Genomic DNA, 26,887 nt, shown 5'->3' with positions numbered 1-26,887 from the left:
AGTGCCCCGACGCGCCCGCGCTAAAGAGCCGAACAAGGATTTGCGGTGCTTTGCTCTTCCCGTCGCCTTTGCTCCTCTCGCGAGGAACGGGAATGGCGTCTATCCCGCCTTTCAGATGTGGAACTGCAGAGGCGCAGCTCCAATCCTTCGTAGCTCTACGACGCAGGCATCTCTTCCGTCCCTTCTCAAGATGGCTTCCCAAGCTTCCCGTCCTACGCCTCTCCTAAGATGGCCGCCGGCGCCTCCTCGAGTCTCACCCCCCACCCCCACCCCCACCGTGGTTTTGAATAAACTTTATTGAGGAGCCGGAGCAAGAGCAGGATTCCGGGCCTCGCCGAGGCCTCTAGAGTCGCCGAGAAGCAGCGCAGCCGCTTTGGCGCGAGAAGGCCTCGATCACCGCCGTGGAGTTAGGCGCTCCTGCCCGGAAGGGAGAAAGAAGCCCGGGACGAGTCGTGCGAGTCCGCAGTGCTTCGCCTCCGCTGCGGGCCTGGGGCGAGGCGAGGGCGTCTCTGGCCGCGACGAGGGAAGCCCCCCCCCGGACCAGTATCCTCCCGGGAGTCAAGGGGAGCCTGGCTGGGAAGTGGGGAGTATTTGGGAGCCCGACGGAGAGAGGCGCGAGAGGAGCGAGACCCGAAGGTCGCCCAGGAGAGCGCGATGTCCCTCAGCGGCTTTGTCAGCTGGGAATCTCCTTTGGGGAGAAACTGAGGAAGCGGGCAAGTTTGGGGCTGCAGCAGATGCAAGGGTGATACCCCCCCAAAAAAAGAAACAAAAAAGGAACCTGGGAAGTTTAGGCCAGGAAGGCGAGGGGGGTTTCCCTTCCTAGAGTGGGGGCAAACTTGGGGAGACTGCCTTGGAGGGCTTCGGATGATCAGAAGCAGCCCATGAAACTTCAGGTTGAAACTTTGGGGTTCAAGAGACTGCCTGCAGGCAAGCCCTGCTGTTTTGGGGGAGGAAGAAGACACCACGGGCATCCCAAGGATCCAACAAGCACATTTTGCAGGGAAGTTGGTGCTTGGGGAGTTGGGCTGCCTGGCTGGGATGAAATAATTTAGCCCCCACTCAGCTGAAGAAAGACTGGCTCTCCTGCACACCTCAGCATGACCGCGTCCTTCAACTTGCCATAGCGGACGCTTTGACGTTGTTCGGTTCCTGGAGGGTCTTCCTTTGCTTGAACTTGGTCCCACCATGGCCTCTGTCCCTGTGTATTGTCTCTGCCGCCTGCCCTATGATGTCACCCGCTTCATGATCGAGTGTGACGTTTGCCAGGACTGGTTCCACGGCAGGTGAGAAGGCGGCACTGGGTGGGAACTGACATTTGGAGGTAGCGGCTCTGAAGCCCTTGCTTCTTTAAATCCAGGATATGTCTGCTCTTGGAGGTGCTGCCTTTAATCGGGGGCCTTGATGAAGAGTATGGGTAGAATGCCAGTAATTCTCAAAGGGCTAGTTGCTCTTAAGAATCGCCTTGGTGGATCAGGCCAAGATTTAAAGCTTGTTTCCTAAAAGTGGCCAGTCTGAGACCTCTTGAAGCACACAAGTAAAGCATGATGGGTCTTCTGTTGCTTGCCCTCATCATCTGGTGTTTAGGGCTGCACTGTCTTTGTGCATGGAAGCTTCTGGGTAGTTGCCAGAAATAGATTGGGGGACCGTCACATTCATCCATACAAACAGGCATTGACCAATGGACTTCATGTTTATACCTGCCAAACAGTTCACATGCCTTAAGTCATGGATGGGGAAACTAGCTCTTCAGGTGTCATTAGCCCCAGGAAGTATGGCTGGTGGCCAGGAATGATAGGAGTTCCCTGTCTCCCATCCCTGCCCTTACAGTGCCAGTTAAAATAAGTTTGCCACTCCCCCAAACAGGTAAGCAATGTGCTTAAATCAGACCGTACTGGCTATTAAGGGATCTGAAGTTATAGAAGTGCAGGATCTGAAGTTATAGAAATGCAGCAAAAATATAAGAAGCTGTAATCCTGTATCTATTGTGCTGTTTCAACCCCACACAGCTTCTTTTTGCACTTGCATGTAGTGCAGTCATGTTTCATGGAAGATAGTATAGAACTGCTTTCTATTGTGCCAGATTTATTTTATTTTATTTTCATTGCAGTTGTTTACATCCCACCATTCAGGATACAAATCCTACTAAGGTGGCCTTCAAGTATACATATTTTAAAAATAAAATAAAAATAGTAACATATCAAAAACACATTAGGGTCTTTTCTACACGATGGTTGTTGGTAGTTCATCCAGGGCTGGCAATGGGTTGTGAGCCCATCTGGGGCATGTCCTGAGGTGGTCTTCACCTGCCTCCTGTCGCTCCTGGAATTCTTCTCATGGAGTTGATGGTAGAGTACTCTGTTTTTTGCCAAACTGTCAGACACCCATCACCAACAGTCATGTCTGGATTACATTTCGGGTTGTTCCTTCATTTAGCAAGCATTGGTTTTTTTCAACTGGTAGCAACTGCATTCAGAACTTCTCATGCAGCCATTTTTCACTCCCTTGTAGGACATTAATAGGTGAAGATGCCTTTGCTACCAGGTCTAGGATGGAACTGACAGGCAGTTGATTAAAAAATGAGCTTTTCCCTAGGTGCAACTTCTTAAACAAAGAGTGTGGACGTTGGAATGTGAGGTGTTTATCTTTTAAGGAGCATTTGGCTGCAATTCCATCAGGTCCACAGGACATGCTGGTTTAGAATAGAAAGGGTTGCCTTAAACTGGAAAAGACCTGTCTAGCCGAGTGAAGTGTCTTACGTATCTTTGAGGTTTCTGGCAGATGACTGTCCCATTCCTCTTGCATGCCCTTGAACTGAAGACATTGTATATACAAACTAGGCACTCTGACTTAGGGTACAGTTCCTGTGTTTCAGAGTTAGAAGAAGCGGTCTCTGGGCTTGGACAGGGTGCTCATCTAGGGCTGGGTGGTTGTAGACTTAGGGGATATTGCTTTTTTAGAGCAAGTGGAGAACCTGTGACCTTCCAATTGTGGTTGGGCTCCAGCTCCATCAGCCTCAGCCAGTATGGCCAATGGTCAGGAATGATGGGAGTTGTAGTCTAATGACAGCTGGAGGCCACAGTCTTTCCATACCTGTTTTAGTGGTTGTTGTCGTGTCTTTTGGAGAAGTATGTGACTGACTTTCTCTCTTCAAGCTGTGTTGGAGTAGAAGAAGATGCAGCAGCCGACATTGACTTGTATCACTGCCCTAACTGCCAACTTCTTCATGGACCATCTGTCAGTAAGTTATGGTCCTGCTGTGATTTTTCAGTGGGATGAAGACTTAATAGGATATAATTGTATACTAATTCCTGCATGGATGCTGTCTCATCACAAATCACAAAATCTGGTGTATTGATCAAATCCCTATGAATGAGAGGTTCTCTTTTTTAAAAAGTGCTAGTCCTTGTGGTTCGAGAAAGAAATTCTGTAATATAAAAACACAATGTGTCTGCTAAAGGGTGCAAGAACAGATCGGGGAAAGCTTTTGTGGCTTTGCATAGTGCCTCAGGGACTCCTGTTCCAGATTTCCTGCCTCCCTTGCAGCTTTGCTGTTTTCGGTTATCCAGTATTTAACCCAGTGCTTTTTGACTAATAGTCAGGACTTAATTTTTCAGAACTGAGTACATAAAAATTCTGTACCAAGCCAAGCCAGTTCTGCAATCCTTACAACCTATGCAGATGTGTATTGTTCATCTCAATTGGCACAGTCTGTTTGCATTTTGACTGTTTTACATCATTCCAGTTTATGCAGATTTGCATAAACTCTTTGCATTCTTCCATTATTTTACAGAGTTTAGTTTTTTAACTAATGCATTTGCTAGTTTAGAAGAGGGGTAAGGACCTCAGTCCAATCCTCTGGAAAGTTTATTCACCTACTCTTCTGGCTTCTGCCCACACACTTTCAAGCCGATCTTTTGCAACCACCAGGACTGGAAATTTGGGTGGGTTTTTTTGTTTGTTTTTGAATGAAGGCTGAGAGTTGTAGGAAACTGAATTTTGTCCAATATCTCATTCAGTGCTTCTCCTGTGCTTTAGAACATTGTGGTGTATATGCAGCCCTGCTGATGTTGGCATATCTCCATGTTTAATCATGGTGGGGATAAGGGAGTTCCAGCAGCAGTGCAGTTTTTAGAAACTTATGTTTTGCAAGTTCTCTCATGTATAATAAAAAAATTCCTTCAGTAGCACCTTAAAGACCAACTAAGTTTTTATTTTGGTATGAGCTTTCGTGTGCATGCACACTTCTTCAGATACCATGAGATACATGAGATACCTCTCATGTATGCAACTATTAAAGAAAGATACAGTGTTGAAAATGGACTGTCCCTGGTCTAACCCAATAGCTGACCCACAATTTAGGGCAGGGTTTAGCTAACTTTTTCAGCAGGGGGCCGGTCCACTGTCCCTCAGACCTTGTGGGGAGCCGGACTATCTTTTGAAAAAAAATATGAATGAATTCCTGTGCCCCACAAATAACCCAGAGATGCATTTTAAACAAAAGGACACATTCTACTCTTGTAAAAACACCAGGCAGGCCCCACAAATAACCCAGAGATGCATTTTAAATAAAAGAACACATTCTACTCATGCTGATTCCCGGACCGTCCGCAGGCCGGATTTAGAAGGCGATTGGGCCACATCCGGCCCCCGGGCCTTAGTTTGGGTATCCCTGATTTAGGGTCTCAGGAGGACGCCTTTAGCTGCAAGTTACGGCAGGCTGGTGTGTGCCAAACCTGATATACTTTCTAACACTCTACTATGGTCCTTCTTTGTTTAGCACAGACCTTCTCATGTGTAGGCCCTTGACTACAGGTGTGTGTGTGTGTGTGTGTGTGTGTGTGTGTGTGTGTTGTTTGTTTGTAACCTTATCAGCAGTATTCTCTTAGCTTCTTCAATACCTTTATCACCTTCCTCTGCTTATGTCTTTTTCTCCCCCCCCCTTTACTATCTTGCTTTCCCCTCCCCCTGACAGTGAAACGACGCCGGGGGACCCAAAAACAGCCTGACTCCTGTGCGGTCAAAGAGGTTGGCAAGGCGGTGAAGACTGGAAGCAGTCTGTTCATCAAGGAACTTCGCAGCAGGACGTTCCCTAGGTAGGCACACGCTTGGTGATTTTTAGGTCACCCAAGAGGAAAGAAGGAAGACTCTCCAAAATCCATGTTACAGGGTAGCTGGTGTTCAGGTAGAGGGAAGCTTTTGTTCCAGAAGGCCAAGAATGCACTGTGGACAAGCCCTTTTTATTCCAAACTTGCCTGCACGGGCAGAAGCTCTCTGTCTGGGGCTTTGTTTCCCAGCAACTTTGTGCAGGATGGAATGAATGGCACAGCTGTAACATCGGGGCTCTTTTAACATCAGGACTCCTTTAGCCACAGTTAAAAGGAGGATCTCATCACCATGGGATCTGCCCCTGCTTAGAGCAAATGTTCTCCTTTCCACTGTAACTGTGGTTAAAGGGCAAGTCAGCACCTATGTTATCCTGAGTAAAGGTGACCAGGTTCGGAGTCCTCTTAGTGACTCAGCTGCTAAAGAGGCTTGATGGTTGTAGTGGACTTAAAATACAGCAAGTGGTCAGTTGTCCCCCTCATGCTGTTCACGTGCAGGACTACAGAGCCACTCCATAGATCGGCTGAACTTGGTGAGCCTCTGTGTCTCTTGAGTTCTGCCTGGAATATTTTCTCCACCACCTACTCTACAGTCAAATATATTGTGCTTGATGCTTTTCAACCATTCCATGTGATCCTGATTTCTGACTCAATGGGCAGTTGAGCCTTGAGATGATTTCCCCCCAAGGTGATTTAGTAAAAATGAGATGGAAGAATAATGTATGAATAATCTGCTGCCTCAAGATTGGGGTTCTTTTTTCTGATGGTATTTTGGATCCATTAATCATGAAGCAGAGATGCATTCCAATGGGTTAAAGTCCAGTAGTCTGTTGAACTATTATTTTAGAAAGTTGTGGCACGGCAGGTCCAGCGAGCAGCTTGTTAATGGTCTGATGCAGTCTTGATAGCAGGCTGTTTCTTTGTTTTATGAACTGGTCTGCTATTTATTGTCTTCTGACTTCTGATTCTTTGGGGAATATCCCTGCAGCTGCTCACACCCTTGGTCTTGCCCCACCCCCCTGCCGCACAGAGCGTCTCCAAAGAGAGTCTTCTAGGCTGCAGCTGCAGGGGGAGGGAGCCTCCTCTCGCCACAACAAATAGCAAACCAAGTCATATAACATAGAAGGATGGGGCAATTGGCTGAGTCTGTGTGGTGGACTTTCCGTGTTCTGTGACAGATGCACCTAAGAGGTAGAAACTTGGGATTGGCTTGTTGTTCTTGGCCTGACCCCCCCCCCCCTGCTTCCCCAGTGCGGATGACGTTATCCTAAAGCCAAGCGGGACCCAGCTGACTGTGGAGTTTCTGGAGGAGAACAGCTTCAGCGTCCCCATCCTTGTCCTGAAGAAGGATGGGCTGGGCATGACCCTTCCTCCACCTTCCTTCACCGTGCGGGATGTGGAGCATTATGTGGGTGAGTAGCAGGGGAGCGTTGCCGGCAGAGTGGCCAAAGGAGACCTCTGTGTTGGGTGCTTCATTCACTGCGGTCGGGAAAGGGAGCTAGCAAGTCACACAGCTTGGTGTAATGTTGTCCTTTCATCGCCGAGGCAGTGTGGTTACTTGCAATTGCATTTTGTGCATGGTTGCATGGAGAGAGAACTTGTCTGTGGGATTAATCTCATTCGTCCTTTCTTCCATGGTTGTGATTGATGAGAACAAATAGGGAGAAAAATGTCTTATCTTTAGCCACATGGGTTGGTTATCCCCCTAGAGCCTTTATTGGTTTCCCAGCCTCTTACAGGATACGTGGCTATGCTCATTTACTTGTCCTCCTGCTCCACAACTGCCGCCGCAAAGGCAAAAGATATGTGTGTGTGGAAGCAGCAGGTAATGGAGAGCACTGGGTTTCTGGCCCTTTGATTGCAGTTGCTGGCCAAGGTGCTGGAGGAAAGGAGCCTCTAGAGGGAGATGTTGGCAGTGCTGAACTTCTGACAGTTCATTGCGCCACGTTGGTGGGGATGCCCTGCAAAGAGATTCCACCTAACCGTGAAGCTTGCAAGGGACTGCGCTGCCATCTCCTGTGACTGCAGCCCTCTCGGAAACTTGTCCCGTCATCTGAGCGGCCCGGCATATCTGTTCTTTTTTCCAACAGGAGCTGACAAGGAGATTGATGTGATTGACGTGACTCGCCAGGCCGACCTCAAGATGTGCTTGGGTGACTTTGTCAGATATTACTCCAGCAGTCGCCGGGAGAAAGTACTGAACGTCATCAGCCTCGAATTCTCTGAGACCAGGCAAGGATAAGGGGAATATGAAAGCAGCTGCGTGTCCTTCATTTCCCCCAGTATTCGCCCTACGCAGCAGAGAGAAACCCTGGAGCTGGAGAATCCCCACTTTTGCCATGAAGCTGTAGTATCTCCCTCCCTACTAAGCAGTAGTATCCCTCTCCTTGCTAACTGTCTTTGCTGTTGTGGGGGTGCAACAGAAGTCTGTCTCTTCTGGTTCTTCCCTTTCTCACAAATGGGTGTGTGTCCCCCACCCCCACTCCCACCCCGATAGATACATTACTTGTGTACCTGTTGGGCTTTTAGCAGGTCATTGGAAGCGGTTGTGAATATGAAAAAGAATATGGGCATTTCTTCTGAAAGCTCATGATACACATTAGTTGGAGTGCAAAGATCAGGTGTAGGGAACCTGTGGCCTCGAATTGATGTTTTGCTACAACTCTCATCGGCTTGACCATTGGCCAAGCTGACAGGTTGATGGGAGCTGAACTCAAACAACAGCGATAGGGCTGCAGTCATCCTTGAGCTGGAGGGACAAAAAGAGAAGGAAGGCATTTTAAATTGTGTAGCAGCCATGAATGAATAAGGCCCTGATTCAAAATCTTGTTTCAGGGTTGAACATAGCATTGTGTGGGATGCATGAACTGTTTCCTTGCTATATATATATATATATGTTGTTGAAAACTAGTTATGGGAGGCTGTGTGGAGGAACAAGGGAATGACTGCTTAACCCTTTCCCCTCCCATTGTTTCCACACTCAATATTGCCCTTCCCAAGAGCTGCTCTCATATCATATCATGCAGGGTCCACATTTCTTTTTGTTTGCAGATGGAAAAGCAGGTGGAGTCTGTGCAATTTTGAGTTTACAAAGGGGAAAGGGTTTAGCACCTGCTGCTTTTCCACTCACAGTTGCAGTTCCCAGGTTCCTTTCCCACCTTTATTTATTTAAGGTGAGGGGTGGGGGTCTAGTATATTCTTCCCCAAGTTTGGCCCTTGATCATGAACCCACTAAATGGGCTGAGGTGAGACACTCTTTTCTCAGCCCGAATCCCTCTTCCACACCACCTGGGGATGATAGTTATACTGACCTGCCTTATAAAAATTTTACAGTGATGTATTGAAACAGTGTATGGTAATTCGAACACTCCAAAAGCCCTATATAAATATTAAATGTAACTATTATTAATATTAAGGGACGCAGGTGGTGCTGTGGGTTAAACCACAGAGCCTAGGGCTTGCTGATCAGAAGGTCGGCAGTTCGAATCCCTGCGACGGGGTAGGCTCCTGTTGCTCGGTCCCAGCTCCTACCCACCTAGCAGTTAGAAAGCACATCAAAGTGCAAGTAGATAAATGGGTACCACTACAGCTGGAAGGTAAATGGCATTTCCGTGTGCTGCTCTGGTTCGCCAGAAGCGGCTTTGTCATGCTGGCCACATGACCTGGAAGCTGTACGCTGGCTCCCTCGGCCAATAACGCGAGATGAGCGCTGCAACCCCAGAGTCAGTCACGACTGGACCTAATGGTCAGGGGTCCCCTTTATCTATTATTATGATTATTGGGAACCAGACAGAGGGCCTTTTCGGTAGTGACGCCTGCCCTGTGGAATGCCCTCTCATCAGATGTCAAGGAAATAAGCAGCTATCCTATTTTTGAAAGACATCTGAAGGCAGCCCTGTTTAGGGAAGTTTTTAATATTTAATGCTGTATTGTTTTTAATACTGAATTGGGAGCCGCCCAGAGTGGCTGGGGAGGCTCAGCCAGATGGGCAGGGTATAAATAATAAATAATAAATTATTATTACAGTATTTAGATTTTACCCATTCTATGTGGTACCCATGTTGCAGATGGAGAAATAAGGGAGAGAAAGCGAGTTACTTGCCCAAGTGACTCCTCAAATGAGTAAGGATTTGAAATGCAGTGTTCCTGATCTAAATCCACTCATCTCTCTACTGGATTACTACCTAAAATCTTGTCAGGAGAAATCTCTGGAAGATGGACGAGTCAATTTATTCTTCCCTCGCAATTTTGCAGGCTCTCTAATTTGGTGGAGACTCCAAAGATTGTGCGCAAATTGTCCTGGGTAGAGAACCTGTGGCCAGGCGAGTCGGTGTTTGAGCGTCCCAACGTGCAGAAGTACTGCCTGATGGGCGTGCGAGACAGCTACACGGACTTCCACATTGACTTTGGTGGCACCTCTGTCTGGTACCATGTGCTGCGGGTAAGAATATGAAGGCATTGGGGTGGGCAGGAAGGGAGCTTGATCTTAGAGCTGAGCCACAGAACCAGCAGCCCTCCTGGGTGTACTTCCACTTCAGATTCCGGGTGATGGTTGAATGTTTCATTGTCTGTTTCCCACCCTCTCCCCAAATATTTTATTTTTGAAAGAAATCCATCTTACACATGCTAAGGTGGCATATTGGGTTGAAGGGTTCAAGAGCCATTTGGCTGAGTAGGAGCATAAAAAAATTGCCAGGAACACCAGGCCTGGAGTCTGACGTGGCAACTGGTATACAGTCAGATGAGTCTGCTGTCCTTGTGTTTATGCTTTCTGTTCTATGAGGAATGAAGCTAAGCAGTTTGCTTAGCAATATGGACTTCTTTGGAAGCTGCTGAAGGGCACCAAGAGGCTTCTGCCAGGCCCAGCAAAACTGAGCAGCAGGGAGCTATTTCTAGCTTCTAGTTTGATCTTCACATCTCCTGTTCCATCCTTACTCCAGAAGCTGCTGGCTGTTGGACTGCTGCTGCTCCGTTTCTGGAGCTGGTACTCTTCATCATTTTATTTTCTGACAAGAACCACCTCTTGTTAGGTGGTTGAAGCCCCCATAGACGGAGGCTGAAGAAACAGAGTACTGTATGTTGAGTTCAGAAAAGAAAGAGGATTGAGAATGGAATAGCTAAATTTCAGGTGCTTTAAAGGATGTCAGAAATTGGAGGGTTTTTTGACATCTACAGGCCAATAAACATTATTTGAATGGCAGGAAAGTATTCCTGGCTGGGTGGGTGGGTGTGTCACAGTTCCATACATGCACAGAGGAAAAACACAACAAGCATTGCGATTGTCCTCTGTGTAATTCTGTGACACTCCAAATCAGCCTGCCTTGAGGTTGAGCCAAGGAGCTGTACTCTGCAGACTTGATGCTCCACATTAAATGCCCCCTTGTGCAACAGGATGCTTCCTTCTGTTACCCCAGCCCTCTCTGCACTTCATGGCATCTGCTTTTGCCCTGTTTGTCAGCCCTTTCCCCCCTAAACATTAGAAGTGGCATATCAGCTCCTTTTCACTACTATCTGTTCCTCGCAGGGAGAAAAGATATTCTATCTGGTGCGTCCCACTGCTGCCAACTTGACCCTCTTTGAAGCCTGGAGCAGCTCTTCCAATCAGAACGAGTTGTTTTTTGGGGACCAGGTGGACCGATGTTATCGCTGCCCCGTCCGTCAGGGCCAGACACTCTTCATACCCACAGGTATTAAGTCGGTCCTGTCTGCCACTTCCTTGTCCATGGCTACTCCTGGGGCCTTTGTTTTTCTCCCATTCAGGGACACCTCTCCTTCCATTGTGAGTGACTTGCATTGCCACAGCGTCAGCTGCAGCTCAAAATGTGAAATCCAGCTGCATCTAGCGGCTGGGGACACCCTTTCCCTTTCCTCTCATAAGCCATGAGTCCTTCTAGTAGGCCCAGTCCTTAGTCCATGTGATTGCTTCCTCCTTCCACTTTCAGGTTGGATCCATGCCGTGTTGACCCCCGTTGACTGCCTGGCCTTTGGGGGAAACTTCCTACATAGTCTCAACATTGAGATGCAGCTCAAGTGAGTTTGGCTGGGAGTGCTTTGCTGGTCTGCAGCGAGGCATCTTGGGAAGTGGCGGGGAGGAGACTCGATCACCGGTGGAGCACACTCTTTGGCATGCAGAAGGTCCCTGATCCAGTCTCCACATAAGGGTGGGAATGACTCTGATCTGAAACCCTGGAGAATCTCTGCCAGTCTGTACAGATAGACCAATGCTCTAACTTGGTGTTAAAGCTTCCTTTATGTTCCTAAATGGAACCAGAGCCAGGAGAGAAACATACATCACAGAACAGAGCGTGCTGCTCAGCATGGGGCTCTGTCCCCACTGCTCAGTGTCGGCTGGATCCAGAGCTGTGTGCATGCCATGATTTCTGTGAGACTGCAGAATGGGATACTGGGTGAATTTCAGTTTTTAAAAGTGCCAGTTTCTAGTCCTTACGGTTACACTGATAATGCCGGCAGAATTGCTGAGGGAGGCTTCTAAAGGTTGCAGAGCTGGGTCTTGAGTGGCCTTCAAAACTCCTTGCGCCTTCACGCAGTTGGCAGCAGAGCAGAACAAAGGATTTGAAATCGTGCAAATGGATTTAATTTACAGAATTCGTTTTGGGGTGTTTTTTGATCGCTAAATTTAAGTTCCTCTGGCACAGAATTCCATGGTTTTAAAGCCTAGAGCAGGGGTAGGCAACCTAAGGCCCGTGGGCCAGATGTGGCCCAATCGCCTTCTCAATCCGGCCCATGGACAGTCTGGGAATCAGCGTGTTTTTACATGAGTAAAATGTGTGCTTTTATTTAAAATGCATCTCTGGGTTATTTGTGGGGCCTGCCTGGTGTTTTTACATGAGTAGAATGTGTGCTTTTATTTAAAATGCATCTCTGGGTTATTTGTGGGGCATAGGAATTCGTTCTTTCCCCCCAAAATAATATAGCCTGGCCCACCACATGGTCTGAGGTATGGTGGACTGGCCCACAGATGAAAAAGGTTGCTGACCCCTGGCCTAGAGCATACATAACCCTTCTTGGACCTCACTGGTCTTTTCTTTCCTCCTGCCCAGAGCCTATGAGATTGAAAAGCGTCTCAGCACAGCTGACCTCTTCAAGTTTCCCAACTTTGAAACCATCTGCTGGTACGTTGGTAAACACCTCCTGGATATCTTCCGAGGTGAGTATTGAGTCCTCCCCTCCCTGGTGCCCCTCCATGCAGTGCTCCCACCGTACCCCACAAAGCTGCTGGGCATGAGAGCTTCTGCTGCTAATGCGCTCTGTCTCCCAACAGGCCTTCGAGAGAACCGCAGACACCCGGCTGCTTATTTGGTTCATGGGGCCAAAGCCCTGAACACAGCCTTCCGCTCCTGGACTAAGAAGGAGGTAAAGGGTTGCAAGAAGGGCCTTCCATGAGCTACAGCTCTTTGTGTGGGGTTGCTGCCCAGGGTTCTGATCGACTCAGAGCAAAGCTTGCCTACCCACTAGACAAAAACACCTCATAGACTTCACCAGCCTGCACATCAGGGAGAAAGCGAGTCTATAAACTTTCTCCCCGGCACATTTCCTTTCTGTGGACACCATTTTTATTTTTTATGGAGAAGCATTCAGTCCTGAGCCTCCGCTTGCAGTCTAAAGCGGTGCAGCTTGGGCACGGGTTGACCACCTCTGCGAGCTCTAGGCCCAAATACCAAGCATTTGAAGGGGGAGGAAAGTTACGGGTGGGATCCTGTGGCATTCCAGATGTTGTTGGACTCCCAACTCCCTTCATCCCTGACCCCTGGGCCATGCTGGTTGGGGCTGCTGGGAGCTGAAGTCCCACTCCTTCTGGGGAGGGGCCTGCGGCCAGCCACACCCCTTTGTCTGTGGCCCTTCCCTTTGGCACAGAGGGCAAGAGCTTGCAGCAACCTGATCTCCTCCTCCTCAGGCCCTGGCAGAGCACGAGGAAGAAATCCCTGGCACGGTGCGCCCAGCACAGCTCATCAAAGACCTGGCCAAGGAGATCAGGCTCGTGGAAGTGAGTATGAGAAGGAGGCAGCGAGGGGCCTGTATTCCGAGATGGGGAGCAGCATTGAGAGTAGCACCATTTCTGCCCAGCCTAGAGTGCCCTTTTCGTCTCTGATGCAGTTGCTATAGGAAAGGGACGGCCAACAACTTGGATGGCTTTAAATGATAATTAGACAAATTCATGCAGGGCTATCTGGCTAAGAGGCAGGATGGCTGTGCTCTACCTGCGCAGCTGGAGGCAGCCGTGCTTCCAAAGGCCAGGGGCTGGAAATCACGGGAGGAGAGAGGGCTCTTGTGCTCAGGTTCTGCTTGCTGGTTTCCTGGGAGAACAGGATGCTGGACTAGATGGGTTCTTGGCCTGATCCAGCAGGCTATTCTTACATTATTTGGGCAGACCAGTAGATGAGGGCATGCCACATTTTATTGCCACAGCTTATTACAGCTGCCTTCAGGGTATAGTATAAACAGCTCAGTATAGCTTAGAGCCAGCACCTAGTAGGTTCATTGACTAGGGCTGCACTTTGGGGCTTGTTGGTGCCTTGTTAAAGACGAACTAAGTCCCCTGCAGTATTCCTTGTGATGAATGTCTGGATGACTGTTGCATCTCATTCCCTGCAGCTTTGGTGCTTATAAGCCGTTGTTCCTTCCAAATAGGAGGTGTGCTCGCAGGTCATTGTGCTTCCATGCTGCGCTGCTTGAAACAGAAGCCCTGGGCGGTTGCAAGTGTGCCTATTACAAGCAGATCTGCTAGTTCCAGTTAGCCTTTTGAATCAATAGGTTGGCATCTCTGCTCATGAGTTGATATACCCCTTAGAGGCCGGAGTGTTCCCTTGCAAGCAGACCCCACACACTGCGTCTGGGGCATGTGACTGAGTGTAGCTTAGTGGCCAAGAGCGAGAGCTCAGAAAGGACCCAGTTCAACTTTCACTTCACCCATGTGAGGGAACAGGGGCTCATCCCGTTGGCTCTTTGGGCAGTAATTCCACAGCTTGCTGGATCATGTTCGCGGTGTGCTCAGAGCAGCCATGGCAGAGACTGTAGCCTGGCTGTTTATACCACACCGTAGAGAAAAGCATCTATTCTGGCGGCCCAAACACATGCACAGAGGACTTGCAGGCTTGGTCTTTCTGTTCTGGGGGGATACCAGACAGGTTTTTTCCGACTGGATTGTTTAGTTGGTGTAGCGCAGCCTTGTATGGAACATCTGAGGGGTGCAGGGAGGAGCTGGAGCCTCTGCTGGCAAATGCCTCCCTCTTGGTTTGTGAAGCGCAGCAGAAGGCAGGGCCCAGCCCAGCAGCATTGCATAGCATTAGGTCTACGTTAAGGGCTGGGGGGGGGAGCGATGTCTCCTTTGGGTTCTGATGCTCACGCTCTTCCAGGATATATTCCAGCAGAACATTGGGAAGACAGGGAGCCCGTTTGGATTGCAGAGGGGTACCCAGCCTGGTGCAGCCGCCAAAAGGGGAGACCAGAGCCCCAAGGAACTGAGCCAGAAGGCCAGCCGGAAGTACGTTGCCTCTGTCAAAGCCTTGGAGCAGGAGCTACTGGACAAATACAAGCAGCAGGCCCTGAAAGCGGAGAGTCCTGGCCAGGAGGAGGTGAGCCGCCATTGTGGAAACTTTGGTGCGTACTCTGAGGGGGCTCCACAGTGGGATTCTCCAGAAGGCGAGTTTTGAGTCCAGATGGATTGGGGCAAAGGGGGAGAAAAACTTGGGGTACCTGTCTCCTGATGCTTTGAACTCGCTTTCTGATTAGCGTTTAGCGTCACCCCCTTCTGGCCTCCTGTAGCCCACCCACCTTTTCCTTTCCAGTTTGATCTGCCAAGTTCCAGCCTGGAGGACACAGATGGGGAACCCGACCTGACGGAGGAGGAGCTGCCCATGATGGTCGCCAACGGCCGGGGCACCAGGTTCGCTCTTCTGTGCCTGCGTTATGATGTGCAAGAGGGGCTGGCCTGGATGGGAAAGCGAGGCAGAATGGAGAGCTGAGCCGGTGGTGTTCCAGCAATGCTGGCCTGCCACCTTCACCCGCTGCCTAGGGGTTTCCTCAGAGATAGTCAACTAGAAGCTGGAGGGGGCCAAATCCACCCCCCCCCCGTAGCCCTGGATCTCAAGAACTGTGCCTACACCCACTGCTTCCCAGGCTGAGGCACAAGCAAAGGGATCAAAAGGAGTTATGGCAGCAGCTGGGGGACTTTCCCACTTAATACACCTCAAACCCCTGCTTCCAAGACACAGGGTATGAGGAGATGGAAACACTGCAAGGAAGCAGCTCTGCCCGAGCTTTTAGAATTAGGCGGCCGGGGGGGGGGGTGAACCTGGTGATCTCCCTAAGTTGTGGAACTGCAGATTCCACAATCCCCGTTGCTGCTGTTCTGGCTGACGCTGTTGGGAGATGGAGGCCAGCAACGTCTTGAGGGCCACAATTTAGCCATCCTTGCTTTAGTTGCTGTTCCCACTGTAGGAGAGAGAGTAAAAGCTATCTTTACCTTCGCCTTGGCTAACATGGAAGTGAGCCAGTGGGCAGAGACAACGCAGAGACAATTATTTCCTCCAAGTTGCCCAGAGGTAGTGGACCTGCTTTTTCTCCTTCACCATTTTTACCCTGTGAGGTGGAGGCTGTGAGTGGCTCACGGTTGCCCAGAGAGCTCAATGGCTCTGTGGGAATTTGAACTTAGGTCTTCCAGCTTTTAGTGGCAGGCACGATGTGATTCTTTCCCAAATCAGCATTTTCCATCCCCCAAGGAGGGGTGCCACTGGGGTGGGAAATAAGAATAAGGTTGTATCCAACTAAATTTGACTCAGGGTAGACCATTGATAATGATGGACACAACTAACATTGGATACAACCCAGTGTTCTTTCCCCTCCTACATGGCTCCTCCATTAGGGCCGAGCCAACTATTAACTGGGAAGGCAGATTTTCGTGATGTACAGAGAAAATGGTATGGGGCACCCAAAACAGTACCGGGCTGTGTACAGCAGCTGTTGGATCAGGGCCATGAGAGGCATGTGCCTGACCAATTGCAATGTTTTCTCCTAGCAGGAAAATCAAGGCCTCTGAACGCAGCCGGAGCCATAAAGGAGCACTAGCACAAGTTCCCCGCAGCCCATCTGATGCTGAAGCCCCCGATATGGACTCTGAGGAGGACCTGCAGATTGACGAGACACCGCGCAGGGAGAGGAGGAGCCTGGGGCTGCACAAGAGGCTGGCCAGTATGTGGCATTTCTCCCCCCCCCTTGCTTCTGCCTCTCTGCCTCTCACGTCTCTATTGGGTTGGGAAAACGCACGTTTAATTTTATTGGAGTAAAAATAAAAAATCTGCAAAAGCAACAATGATCAGCTTAGCAAAGCGGCAGCACAGGTGAGCATTGCAGGAGGAGGGAAGACAAGAGGTCCATCAAAAAGCATACAGGGATAACTTCTGAGATTTAACAGGCACTTTTGTGCACAGTTACAAGCATTTATTGGCAGGCATGAGTATAAGGTCTAGGAGCTTGCTTTTAAGGAACAAAATTAACATTGAAATTTAAAGAATTGGGAGCATTTCACATTCTTGATTCTTTTTGTGCTTCTGTGGAATTGCAGTATATGTGCACAACTCTATAGAGTTTGCCTTCTCCGCTTCCTGCTTTCAAGGAACTTTTCCTGTCACTCACCTTCCGTGGTTTGTTGAACAAGCTCTGCCCTCCTCTTTGTCATACTCCTCTTCCAAAGGGGCTGCACCTCACCCACCTTCCCTCCCAACTGCTGCTTCAGGCATAAGTAGCAGCAATATCATGGCATTTCCAAAGTCTCTGCCTGGCTAAATGACAAAACTGGCGGCAGCCCGATCCTGTACATGCTTGGTCCTTGCCCCCTCCCAGATCACAGGTGTTGCATTGTAATAATCTGGTGGGGCTCTCCAATAGTAGCCCCTTTCCTTGGGGAGGCTGGTATGCTTCTGTCACAGCCCCCAATCCCTACCCCTTTGTGTCCAACAGTTAATTTAACATTTGCTGTCTTTTGCTTCAAGAATTTCCCCGGAAGTTGCCACGAGCCAAGCCCTGCTCCGACCCAAACAAAGTGCGAGAGCCAGGGGAAGTAGAGTTCGACATTGAGGTAAGTCAGGCTCGGGACTTCAGGAATGTTGCGCTGCCGGGAGCTTGATAGCAGAAATGAGGCTTCATTTAGGTTACGATCTCCCTGGAAATTTGAGTCTGACATCTGGAGGGTCGTGGCCTCCCCATGGCTGCTTCAGGGAAGTAAGCAGTAAGTTTGTTTATTTATTTTAAGGCATTCTTATGCCACTTAATCATTAGCAGTTCAGATCAGGATTGCCATTTCAAAAATTTGATCTTGTTTTCATTTTATAACAACAACAACTACTACTACTACTATTTATTGTTTGTTTGTTTGTTTATACCATCCATCTGAGTGGGTTAGCTTAGCCACTCTGGGCAGCTTCCAACAAATTAAAACACAGGAAGACATCAAACATTAAAAAATGTGCTTTTATTGTTTTTTGAAATGTGCCTTTATTATTGTTCCAAGCTGCCTAAAGTAAAAAAGAATGACTAGATCAGTGGGGAAGTGTGCGAAGTGTTGTTTTTATATATATAAAAAAATAACCTTTCTTTTTGTACCTCCTAAGTGGAGAGAGACGCTTAGTCTGAAACGTGGCCACTTTTCTGACGACTGATGCTCTGGGACAGGCATTCAGTCTTTCTGAATCATTTCCCTCCTCCAATAGCGACGAGCAGCAGAAGAACCATGAGTTCTCCTGAGGCTCCTTCTCTGCCCCTCAACACTGGGCTTCAACCTCCGGGGGAACAAGCCACTGCTCCCTTTACTAGGTTTTGTGTAATGCAGACCAGTTACTGTGAATATTTCCTCCACTCTTGCAGCCTGGCTGCTCCTCCCTGTTTCCATGGGTCAGGTTCCTATTAAGGAGGGTGGGAAAGAGGGCTCTTTCTTTGCTGCTGTGGCCTTCCATTGGACACAGTGCACAGAGAAGCAGGATATAAACTTAATAGGTGAATTGCCAAGCAAGGCTCTGAAATTTGTTCCATTCTCAGGAGGACTACACCACAGAAGAGGAGGACGCCTCTGGCGATGACCAGCTGGAGGGCAGCAGCAGCGCCGCCGGGATCCTGGACCTGCTCAAGGCCAGCCGGCAGGTGGGCGGTGCAGACTATGACGAGCTCAGGTGAGAAGCAGCCGCTGGCGGAACCTCAGGTACTGCTGCTGCTCTAGGGGCCTCTGGACAGACCTGCCCGTGGAACGTCTCAGGGCACTCTCTTCCCTTCTTTGCAACAAATGGTGCTCGAGAGGGCTCTCTTCTTATAAGAACAAAAGAGAGAGGTGCTTTCTCCCTTCCTTTTAGGTGGGGAGCCTCCAGGCCGCTCTCTGCCTAGCCACACACCCCTCCCCAGCCATACGGTCCACATACTGGCACAAGGATCCTGGCTGGTTGCCTAGAAGGAGCTGTCACCCATGGGCTGAAAAAGGAGCCCCACATTTGAGAGTGCATTTCTTCTCCACAGTTTACCCTCTTCAAAACTGAGGTGTTGTCTTGTGTACACGGGGTGTCCTGTCCCCTCCACTTTCCCAAAATGGCTGTGCTGGCAAAGGCTGATGGGAGTTTTAGTTGGAAGTACCTGGAGGGTGTGCCAGGCTGAGCAAGACCTGCTCTAGAATGTGGGAGGCAGGAAGTCAGTCACCAAGGAGAGGAAGAGGCAGGGGAGGAAAAACTAGAGTGGCACCACTCTAAAACCTCCAGTTTCATGTTGCAACTGCCATGTGCGGAGCCAGGAGCATAGGAGAGGTAACCTGCCCCCGATCAATTTCACACCTAGGTCCTCCCTGCTCAGTATTGGTTTCCCTGCATCTGATCACAATGCCAGTATCGCCATGCTCTCCCTCTACTGGAGAGCATAGAACGGGCTTCTTCATGCAGCACAAGGTCAAACTCTGGAACTCGCTCCCCCAGGAGGCAGTCGTGGCCACCAATTTGGATGGCTTTAAAAGAGGATTAAACAAATTCATGGAAGAGGAGGAGGAGGAGGAGAGGGCCATCGATGGCTACTAGCCAGAATGACTGTGCTCTTATCTCTTCAGCGATGCTTCTGAATACCAGTTGCTGGAAACCACAGGGGGCCGGGGGAGGGGGCTCCTATGCTCATGTTCTGCTCGCTGGTTTCCCACGGGCATCTGGTTGGCCACTGTGGGAACAGGATTAGATGGCTCCTTGGCCTGGATCCAGCAGCCTCTTTTATGTCCTTATCCCACTTTCTCTTGCCATGGATTTCTACTCAGTATTGATCCAGAGCAGAACTCCAACATATAGTTAGCAGAGTGAAAACTTAAACACGCTGCAGAATTCCCAGAAAAATAGACCAGAGGCAATTGTATTTCATCCAGCAGAGCTTTACTGCTACTGAAGGCAAATGAGCATCATCGCCCCATATCCAATACATTCAAGGTTGGCACTGTTCATAAGGAATCCAGTTGCAGCAGACTTAAACTTAAACTTACAATAATTTATAATAAGGCTAAACCTTAACACTAAGCATACTATGTACAAAACACCAGACCAGAAAGGGAAAGAGACAGAAAGAGAGAGCCAAACTCCTTCTGGCCTTACTATTATAGTCAGCATGACCTTGACAGAAAGAGATAACAGAACTAGTTTAAGCTAGCTGTACTCAGCTTCTCTGAAGGAATAACGCAAACATCGTGAACCTTCTGCTTGTTTCTTTCACACAGAAAAGCTTCCAGAACCCTCTTGAATTCAGTAGAATAGGAAAGATCTCTATCAGATCAATACTTTCTGTACTAAGAAATGCAAACAGGCACCTCTATCGCTGGGGTCCCCTTTCATCTATGATGGTCCTCCCTCCCACTGTGTATGTATTCTGCAGGTCCAACGAAGCACAGAGTGTAGCATTGGTCAATGGTCCAGAAGAAAATTTCCACTTTTTATTTTACAGTATTTAATTTCATTCATTTAATCCATTTGTATCCCGTCCTTCCTTCCAATGGAGCTCAGGGCAGCAAACGTCAACATTTTATTTATTCATTTAACAAAATACATAGACCCCTTGAGTATAGTCAAACCTCGTAAGTAATTTAGAAGAAATATTAAAATTATCCATAAAAAACCAGTTTAAAACCATTAAGAGCATTCAGAGATAAATAAGATTAACCGTAAAAGAGCTTAAAACATGTCAAGACTTACACATGTGAATATAAATGCTTTAGCAGGTGCTGAAAAGGATACAAACAAGGCACCTGCCTGGTGTCAAGAGGCAGGGAGTTCCAAAGTGTAGGTGCTGCCATGATTGAAAAAATGTGCAATTTAAAATAAAGTTAAATCATATTTAAAATAATTCAATACGGTTTTCTTTTTTTAAAAAAATGAACTTTCAGTCCTATCCCTTCATGGAGGCAAAGGGGTGCTTGAGGGAGTGTGAGTGATGCCTCCTTCCTGCCATCTCACAAGTTGGGGGTGGGGGGAGCTGAATATGATTTCCAGCAGTCCAGGGGCCCTGCAGAAGTTCATAGCTGTTCGTCCTCCCCAAAGCTAGAAAAACCCAGAATAAATTTGGCCAATACATTTCTCAAAATAAGAGAAATGATGCCCGTTTGCTGGATTTCTACAGCTTTTCTTGGGATGTACCTTTAATTATTTTGTCTAACTAAACCATTGATTATGCTTGGGTGCTCAGCTTTGCTGCCAAATTGGGGGCTCGGTCGGCAGTACGATGTGGGTTGTTGTGGCTGATGCTGTTTGTCTCTTTTGTGTCCTCCCCCCCCCCCGGCAGTGATGCCCCTGCCTCCCCCAGCACTCAGGAAGCCATCCAGGGCATGCTGTGCATGGCCAACCTCCAGTCCTCCTCGTCCTCACCAGGGGCCTCCAGCTTGCAAGCCTGGTTGACAGCTGGGCACGAACGTGGCTCTGCGGGAGCCTCCGGCACTCAGCGCTCAGGAAAGAGGCCCATCAAGCGCCCGGCCCATCACAGCACCGATAGCGAGGAAGAGGCCAGCATGGATGAGCAAGAGAGCCTGGGCGCCTGCTTCAAGGATGCCGAGTACAGTAAGGATGGCCTGTCTCTGCCGCCAGGAAGGGAGAAGAGGGGCTTTGCTCTGCAGTAACAGGGCGGGGGGAGAGCGGCAGGGAAAGGGGGAGAGAGAGAATGAGGCCCCTCTTGGAAGAAGAAGCCCTTCCAGAAAAGGCTGGGTCCCTCCAGGGATTGCAGGACTACCGCTCCCATCACCCTGCCCACTGGCCCTCTTGTCTGGGGCTGATGGGAGTTGGAGTCCAGCCACATCTGGAGGGCCGCCGGGTTTCACCAGCCCTGCTTTGAAGGAAGCAGCAAATCTGTAGACCCATACTCAGGCTGGATCCTTATACTCTAAAGGAGCCTTATATTGCACTTGGTCTCCAAAAGGTGCAAAAGGTTCCCAGGTGGTCCGTTCACTGTAATTTGGCCTTTGTCTGGGTAAGCAGCACTTGCCCCCAGAGCAGGGGCCAGAGGGCGATAACACTGCCTGCTGCCGGCTCCCTGTTTGTGCCATCACTACCCCAAGGCTGACAGCTGACATGGGGCTGGGTTGAGCTGCCCAAGCTCTGGCTGCGTGCCCTGTGCCCCTCCTCTCTATGGGGCAGGGGGCAGAGAGAGTGAGAGAGAGCCAGAGTAGACTGGCCTAGCAGCAGCGAGTCACCTGAAATTCCCCACTGCGACACCTTTCTCTGGTTTGGCTCTTCCCCACCCTTGTGCTGCTGGAGAGCTGGATTGGAGGGGGCCTTCCTGGTCTCTGTTTTTGTGAATTTCAGACAACTCCTGTAGAAGATTTAGGTGGTAGCAATCTCAGTTTAATGCCACTCAGCAATTCCAGCATTTTGTTTTTTGAATGTTGTTTCGTCTGATTGTGAAAATGTGGGCTAAACGCTGCTTACCAGTTTTTTGTAACTGAAGTGGCTGTATAGAACTCCGTCCTGCCTGATTCCCTCTTTCCGTAGTTTACCCTTCCTTGGAATCGGATGAAGATGACCCAGCCTTGAAGTCTCTACCAAAGAAGAAGAAATGCACAGATGATGCGCCTTGGAGCCCCAAGGGTAACAACCCATTTCCTGTAACTGTGACCTGGTGCATTAATGTGATGCTACACAGAGGCAGAAAGAGCACCAAATTCAATCTTCTTAGTTTATTTGCTTCATAATGTTGTTGCTAAACAAGCTTCTAGCCTTTGTGGATCCAGAGATATGTTTGAAAGTGGGTGGCTGAAATGCCCGTGGAGATGAGAGCATTTGATGAATCAGTTTTTAGCATTTGGGGACGGACCTTCTGTCTCCCACATTGGGCCCTTGACCTTCCCCATGAACATCACTAGCCCAATAAATTGTGCAGGTTTGTTGCAGGTGTGCCGTTTGCTTGCTATGTATGCTTTGCAGGTTGCAGAATCCAGCTTCCCTTTGTGCAAAGGATGGGAACCCTCGAGGTCTATATTTTGTGTTCTCTGCACTTCAACAAAAATCTGCGCTGAGTAATGCAGCCTGTTCTGCAATTCTGCAGCATCATGGAGTGCAAAAGAGACTGGCCTCTCAGGCTTGCTTAAATTACCTGAAGCAATTTGGTTTGGGGAGACTTTTCTGGTGAAGGCAAAAAAACCAAAACACCTTTGCTGTATGGAAGGGAAGAAGGGCTTTGTGGTGTAGTGGTTAAGAGCGGTAGACTTGTAATCTGGGGAACTGGTTTGCGTCTCCGCTCCTCCACATGCAACTACTGGGTGACCTTAGGCTAGTCACACTTCTCTGAAGTCTCTCAGCCTCACTCACCTCACAGAGTGTTTGCTGTGGGGGAGGAAGGGAAAGGAGAATGTTAGCCGCTTTGAGACTCCTTTGGGTAGTGATAAAGCGGGATATCAAATCCAAACTCTTCTTCTTCTTTTTCTTTCATAAAGAAAGGTTTTGGTTTTTTAAAAGAAACAGCCTGTTAAGCAGTTTTGAGAGGGCTGTGCTTCATGGCTCTGAAATGCATCCTGCGTGAAGGGCACCCTCCATTCACCGTGTGTGCTGTTTCCTTCTCTTTCCTTTGCGCATGTACCTGCCGTTCCTGGGTGCGGCTCCTCCCGGATTGAAAGCATCTCCTAGAAGGCCTAGGGGGTGTTCTTGCTTGTGGAGCAGCACCGCAAGTTGTGCTGATCGCTGTTTGTGTCTGTGTAGCATTTTCCATTCCTGTGGGTCCCTCTCCATGCTCCCACTTGGAGTAGGGAGGGCGATTTTATTTCCTCCTTTGAAATCTCTCTTAGTTGGCACAGGATGAGGGTGTTGTTCTTCCTTTAAGCCCAAGATCCAGAATACCATCAGGAGCACAAACATTTCTTTTCCTCCTTGCAGCCCGAGTCACCCCAACACTGCCCAAGCAAGACCGTCCCGTGCGTGAGGGGACCAGAGTGGCATCTGTCGAGACAGGCTTGGCAGCTGCGGCAGCTAAACTGGCTCAGCAGGTAAGTGGCAGGACTTGCTTTGGAGGTGGGAAGAAGAGACAGAGATGCTGGGGTGTCTTTGAAGACATCGGAGAGGCTTTTGCTTCACTGATTCCGAGGCCTCAGGATGTTCCAGGCAGGGTAGGGCCTGACCTTCATCGTTAGGGGATCAGTGTGCTAACTTATTCATTAATGCCTTTTTGTCAGTGGTTCTTAAAGCAACGTTGCGACTGATAAATCTGCATGAGCTACACCTATTCGAGTACTTCGTGTTTGGATTAGATTTCACAGAGATATCAGTATTCTTCGTGGGGTTTGTGGCCAAACAAATAACTTTTGTGTAACCCTTTAAAATAATCAATTTCTGGAATTATCCCCAGCCACTACTAACAGATAACTTTAGTGCCCCAGAGCAGGGATGGGCTATGAATTCTCTGCCCTGGAGCTCCCATCCCAGGGAGAAGCCAACATATGTCCCATCAGCCCCAGCCATCTTAGCCAGTGGTCAGGGATGATGGGCATTGTAGTCCAGCAACATCAGGAAGGCATCATCCGGTGGCACCTCCTGCGCCCTGCAAAAGGCTGGCCATGATCACAACTAGAGCTCTAAATAAGGAATTCCTTCATTGGTTTCTCTCTGTCTGCCTGAAGGAACACCAGAAGTCGCAGCGACGGAAACTCGTAAAAAAGAAGCTGCCCTCTCCCAAGCCACCCAGCCCGGAGCCGGAGCCGGAGCCGGAGCCGGAGCTGGAGCTGGAACCAGAACAAGAACCAGAACAAGAACCATTGGAAGCCGAAGTGGAACCAGACCTGCCTCTGCCACAGCAGGATCCGGATCCTGGAGCGGCGGCTCTGGCACCCACTCCTCCCACCCCAGAACCCAAGCAGGAGCAGTTTGCTGGCAGCCTGGTGGACCATGAGTACACCGCCCGGCCCAATGTCTTTGGCATGGCCCAGGTGAACCGTAGCTCCACACCCATGGCACCTGGCGTCTTCTTGTCCCAGCGGCGCCCCTCGGCTGGCTCCACAGGTCCTCAGGCAGCGCAAGGTAAGCTGGAGTGTGTGGACTTTGGGAGGCTGGTGCTGTTGACACAGATTAGAGGAGGGTCTGGGGGTGTTCTAGGAATCCAGGCTTTGCTCTGAGAATCATTTAGTCCAGAGCAGTCCTTGCCTGAACACCATCCCACTGGATTTCATTCTGTGTCGATGAGCAAGCGGGAAAGATTTTTCCTTCTCCGGCATCAAGATGTCTTGGGCTGGTTCTTGAGCCGTGCCACCCTGGGACTTCAAGTAGGCAGAAGTTGTGTATCTTTGTTTGCATAAGTGGACCTCTGGCTGTCCTCATCCCTGACTCAACCATTTCCCCCCCCCCTCTCAGGGAAACGCCCCAAGAAGGGCTTAGCGACAGCCAAGCAGCGGCTGGGACGCATCCTGAAGATTCACCGAAATGGCAAGCTGCTGCTCTGAGTGGCATCCTCGCACTGGCTCCCAGACCTCACGCCCCTTGGGCACCAGCGGACGAGTGAGGCACAGAGACACTGCCTTTGTGTTCTCGGGAGAGCTGCCGGGACAATGGGGTGTGGAAGAGCCCCCCGTGCGACCTCTCCCTCATGTGGATCAGGGCCAAGACTGAGCTCCTCCTGCCACTGGAAGCATTGGGCTAGATTGGCAGCCGTTCTGATGTTGAGCTGAACCATGCTTCCTTCCCCTGAAGAGGAAAGACAACGCCAGAGGCGCAGAGGGGCTTCATCACGCCCACTGACTCTCCATCCCTACCTCGACCCGCTGCTGCACTTCCTTTTCTTTTTCTGTCTATTTTGGGGCTTATACCTCTGTAGAGTTCTCCCCCTCCCACTGCCATATCGCACACAAGGATATTGGTTAGGCCATTTCTACCCAGCTACCTTTTGCACCAAGGAGTGCTTTTAATTTTCTTTTTTTTAACAGTCTTCCTCCCCCCCCCACTACAAAAAAGAGGGAAGCAACTGCTTATTGCCCTCACTTAAAGCAGATAGCCCTTCTCCTTTCTCAGTCTTCTAGAAGGATCCCTCCAAGTCTGACCCCCTTTCAGACACACCTTGTGTGCTCCAGAGCATCACCTGCCAGCTTGGCAAACTCCCAAGAAAGCAGGACAGGGACAGCTCCCTGGGGAAATGCAAAGGTATTTTTTCCCTGCGCTGCTTCTCAAGAACTTGGGTTTCAGGAGAGGGCAGGCTGGATAGAATTGGTTTTTTAAAAACCCAGCCAGCTGCAGTGAGAGAGTCGCCATCATGGCTTATGCACACAAAACATGCCATTGGTAAAGTCACCTTCATTGTGTGAGTGGGGGTCAGGTGTTGTTGCTTTTCATGTCCTTCCAGATCATAAGCTCCCTGCACATTCAAGATTAGCATTTTGGGGGAAGGCTAAGCTAGTGTCTTCCCCTGACTTGCCCGGTTATCTATGTGAAGGGTTCTGTTGTTTTACTGTTGTTGTTTTGTTTTTAATCTAGCACACAAACCCTCCCCCCACTTGTCAGAAGTGATACAGGCCAGCACCAGCTACATCCAATGGGGCTGCTAACCATGGGGTTCCTCTGGTGGTGGGGGGCTCAGAGTATCTCCCCTGTAATAGATCTGCTAGGTTTTCTTTTATGACATGAGGGTCTCCAGTAAGGCTTCCCAGTTCTTCCTACTGCAAATCTCTTCTATTGTTAATTTCCCCTTCCACACCCCACTTTTCTGGGTCTGTTTTTACATTCTTCACATGAAGCAGTCTCCCTTCCACTCCCCCCCACTTTCGACCCCTACAGCGGCAGGGAGGGCACCATGCCCCCTAAGAAAGGACTTTAAAAAGACATTTGTACCCAGCTGCACGGCTCAGTTTATATGGCTGTGTACCATATTTTTATGCCAGACTCCAGCAGGCTTTGTGTAAATGTTTGAATTCTATTTTTTAGGCATCTCTCTAGAAATGTGTGTTTAAAAAAAAATTAATGAAGCTGAAACTTTTTTATATATATATTCAAGGTTAGAATAAAACCTTTGATGGTTTAGCATGGCTCGTATATGGGGCACATTTTTCTGATATTTTTCCCCCCAGGAACGAAAGCCTTCCATGTGGGTTGCTGGGAGATCCCCTCTCTCCAACAAAGTCTTTGTTCTGAAGAAGTTGGGCTTTTAGTATAAACTTAGGGCAGCATCTCACAAAGTACTCAGGTTGAGATGCCACTTCCAAAGCATAGGTGGCATGCCAGTTTTGAAGGGCATCTGTGCACATTATTTTCAGCTGGGTGGTTTCAATATTGCGGCTAATGTGAAATTGCTCCCCATTTCTTTTGTGA

At 49.2% G+C, this 26,887-nt stretch overlaps 1 protein-coding gene and 1 non-coding gene across 3 annotated transcripts; both read left to right on the top strand.

Moving 5' to 3' along the window:
- The first annotated feature begins 280 nt into the window (after positions 1-280).
- Positions 281-26,611, top strand: PHF8 (PHD finger protein 8). 2 transcript variants are annotated; one of them, XM_035097489.2, is made up of 21 exons: positions 281-1,283; positions 3,153-3,238; positions 4,973-5,093; positions 6,354-6,514; positions 7,193-7,334; positions 9,357-9,543; positions 10,627-10,789; positions 11,045-11,132; positions 12,164-12,270; positions 12,385-12,476; positions 13,018-13,107; positions 14,477-14,695; positions 14,909-15,006; positions 16,141-16,310; positions 17,111-17,196; positions 18,153-18,283; positions 20,901-21,172; positions 22,100-22,195; positions 23,477-23,586; positions 24,217-24,613; positions 24,944-26,611. In XM_035097489.2, exons 1-21 carry the CDS (start codon positions 1,186-1,188, stop codon positions 25,030-25,032), a joined length of 3,003 nt encoding a protein of 1,000 aa, XP_034953380.2. In that variant the 5' UTR covers positions 281-1,185; the 3' UTR covers positions 25,033-26,611. The 2 variants fall into 2 exon arrangements, with proteins under 2 accessions (XP_034953380.2, XP_034953379.2); XM_035097488.2 differs by having other exon boundaries at positions 282-1,283; positions 16,138-16,310.
- On the top strand, positions 14,103-14,196 carry LOC118075511 (small nucleolar RNA SNORA11). The gene has a single exon (XR_004691389.1). It is a non-coding gene; the product is annotated as a small nucleolar RNA SNORA11 (small nucleolar RNA).
- Positions 26,612-26,887: the final 276 nt, after the last annotated feature.

This window comes from Zootoca vivipara, chromosome 16 (assembly GCF_963506605.1).
Source record: "Zootoca vivipara chromosome 16, rZooViv1.1, whole genome shotgun sequence".
Lineage (NCBI taxonomy): Eukaryota > Metazoa > Chordata > Lepidosauria > Squamata > Lacertidae > Zootoca > Zootoca vivipara.
The sequence above is the reverse complement of the archived record's forward strand: the minus strand, read 5'-3'. Positions and strand labels throughout refer to the sequence as shown.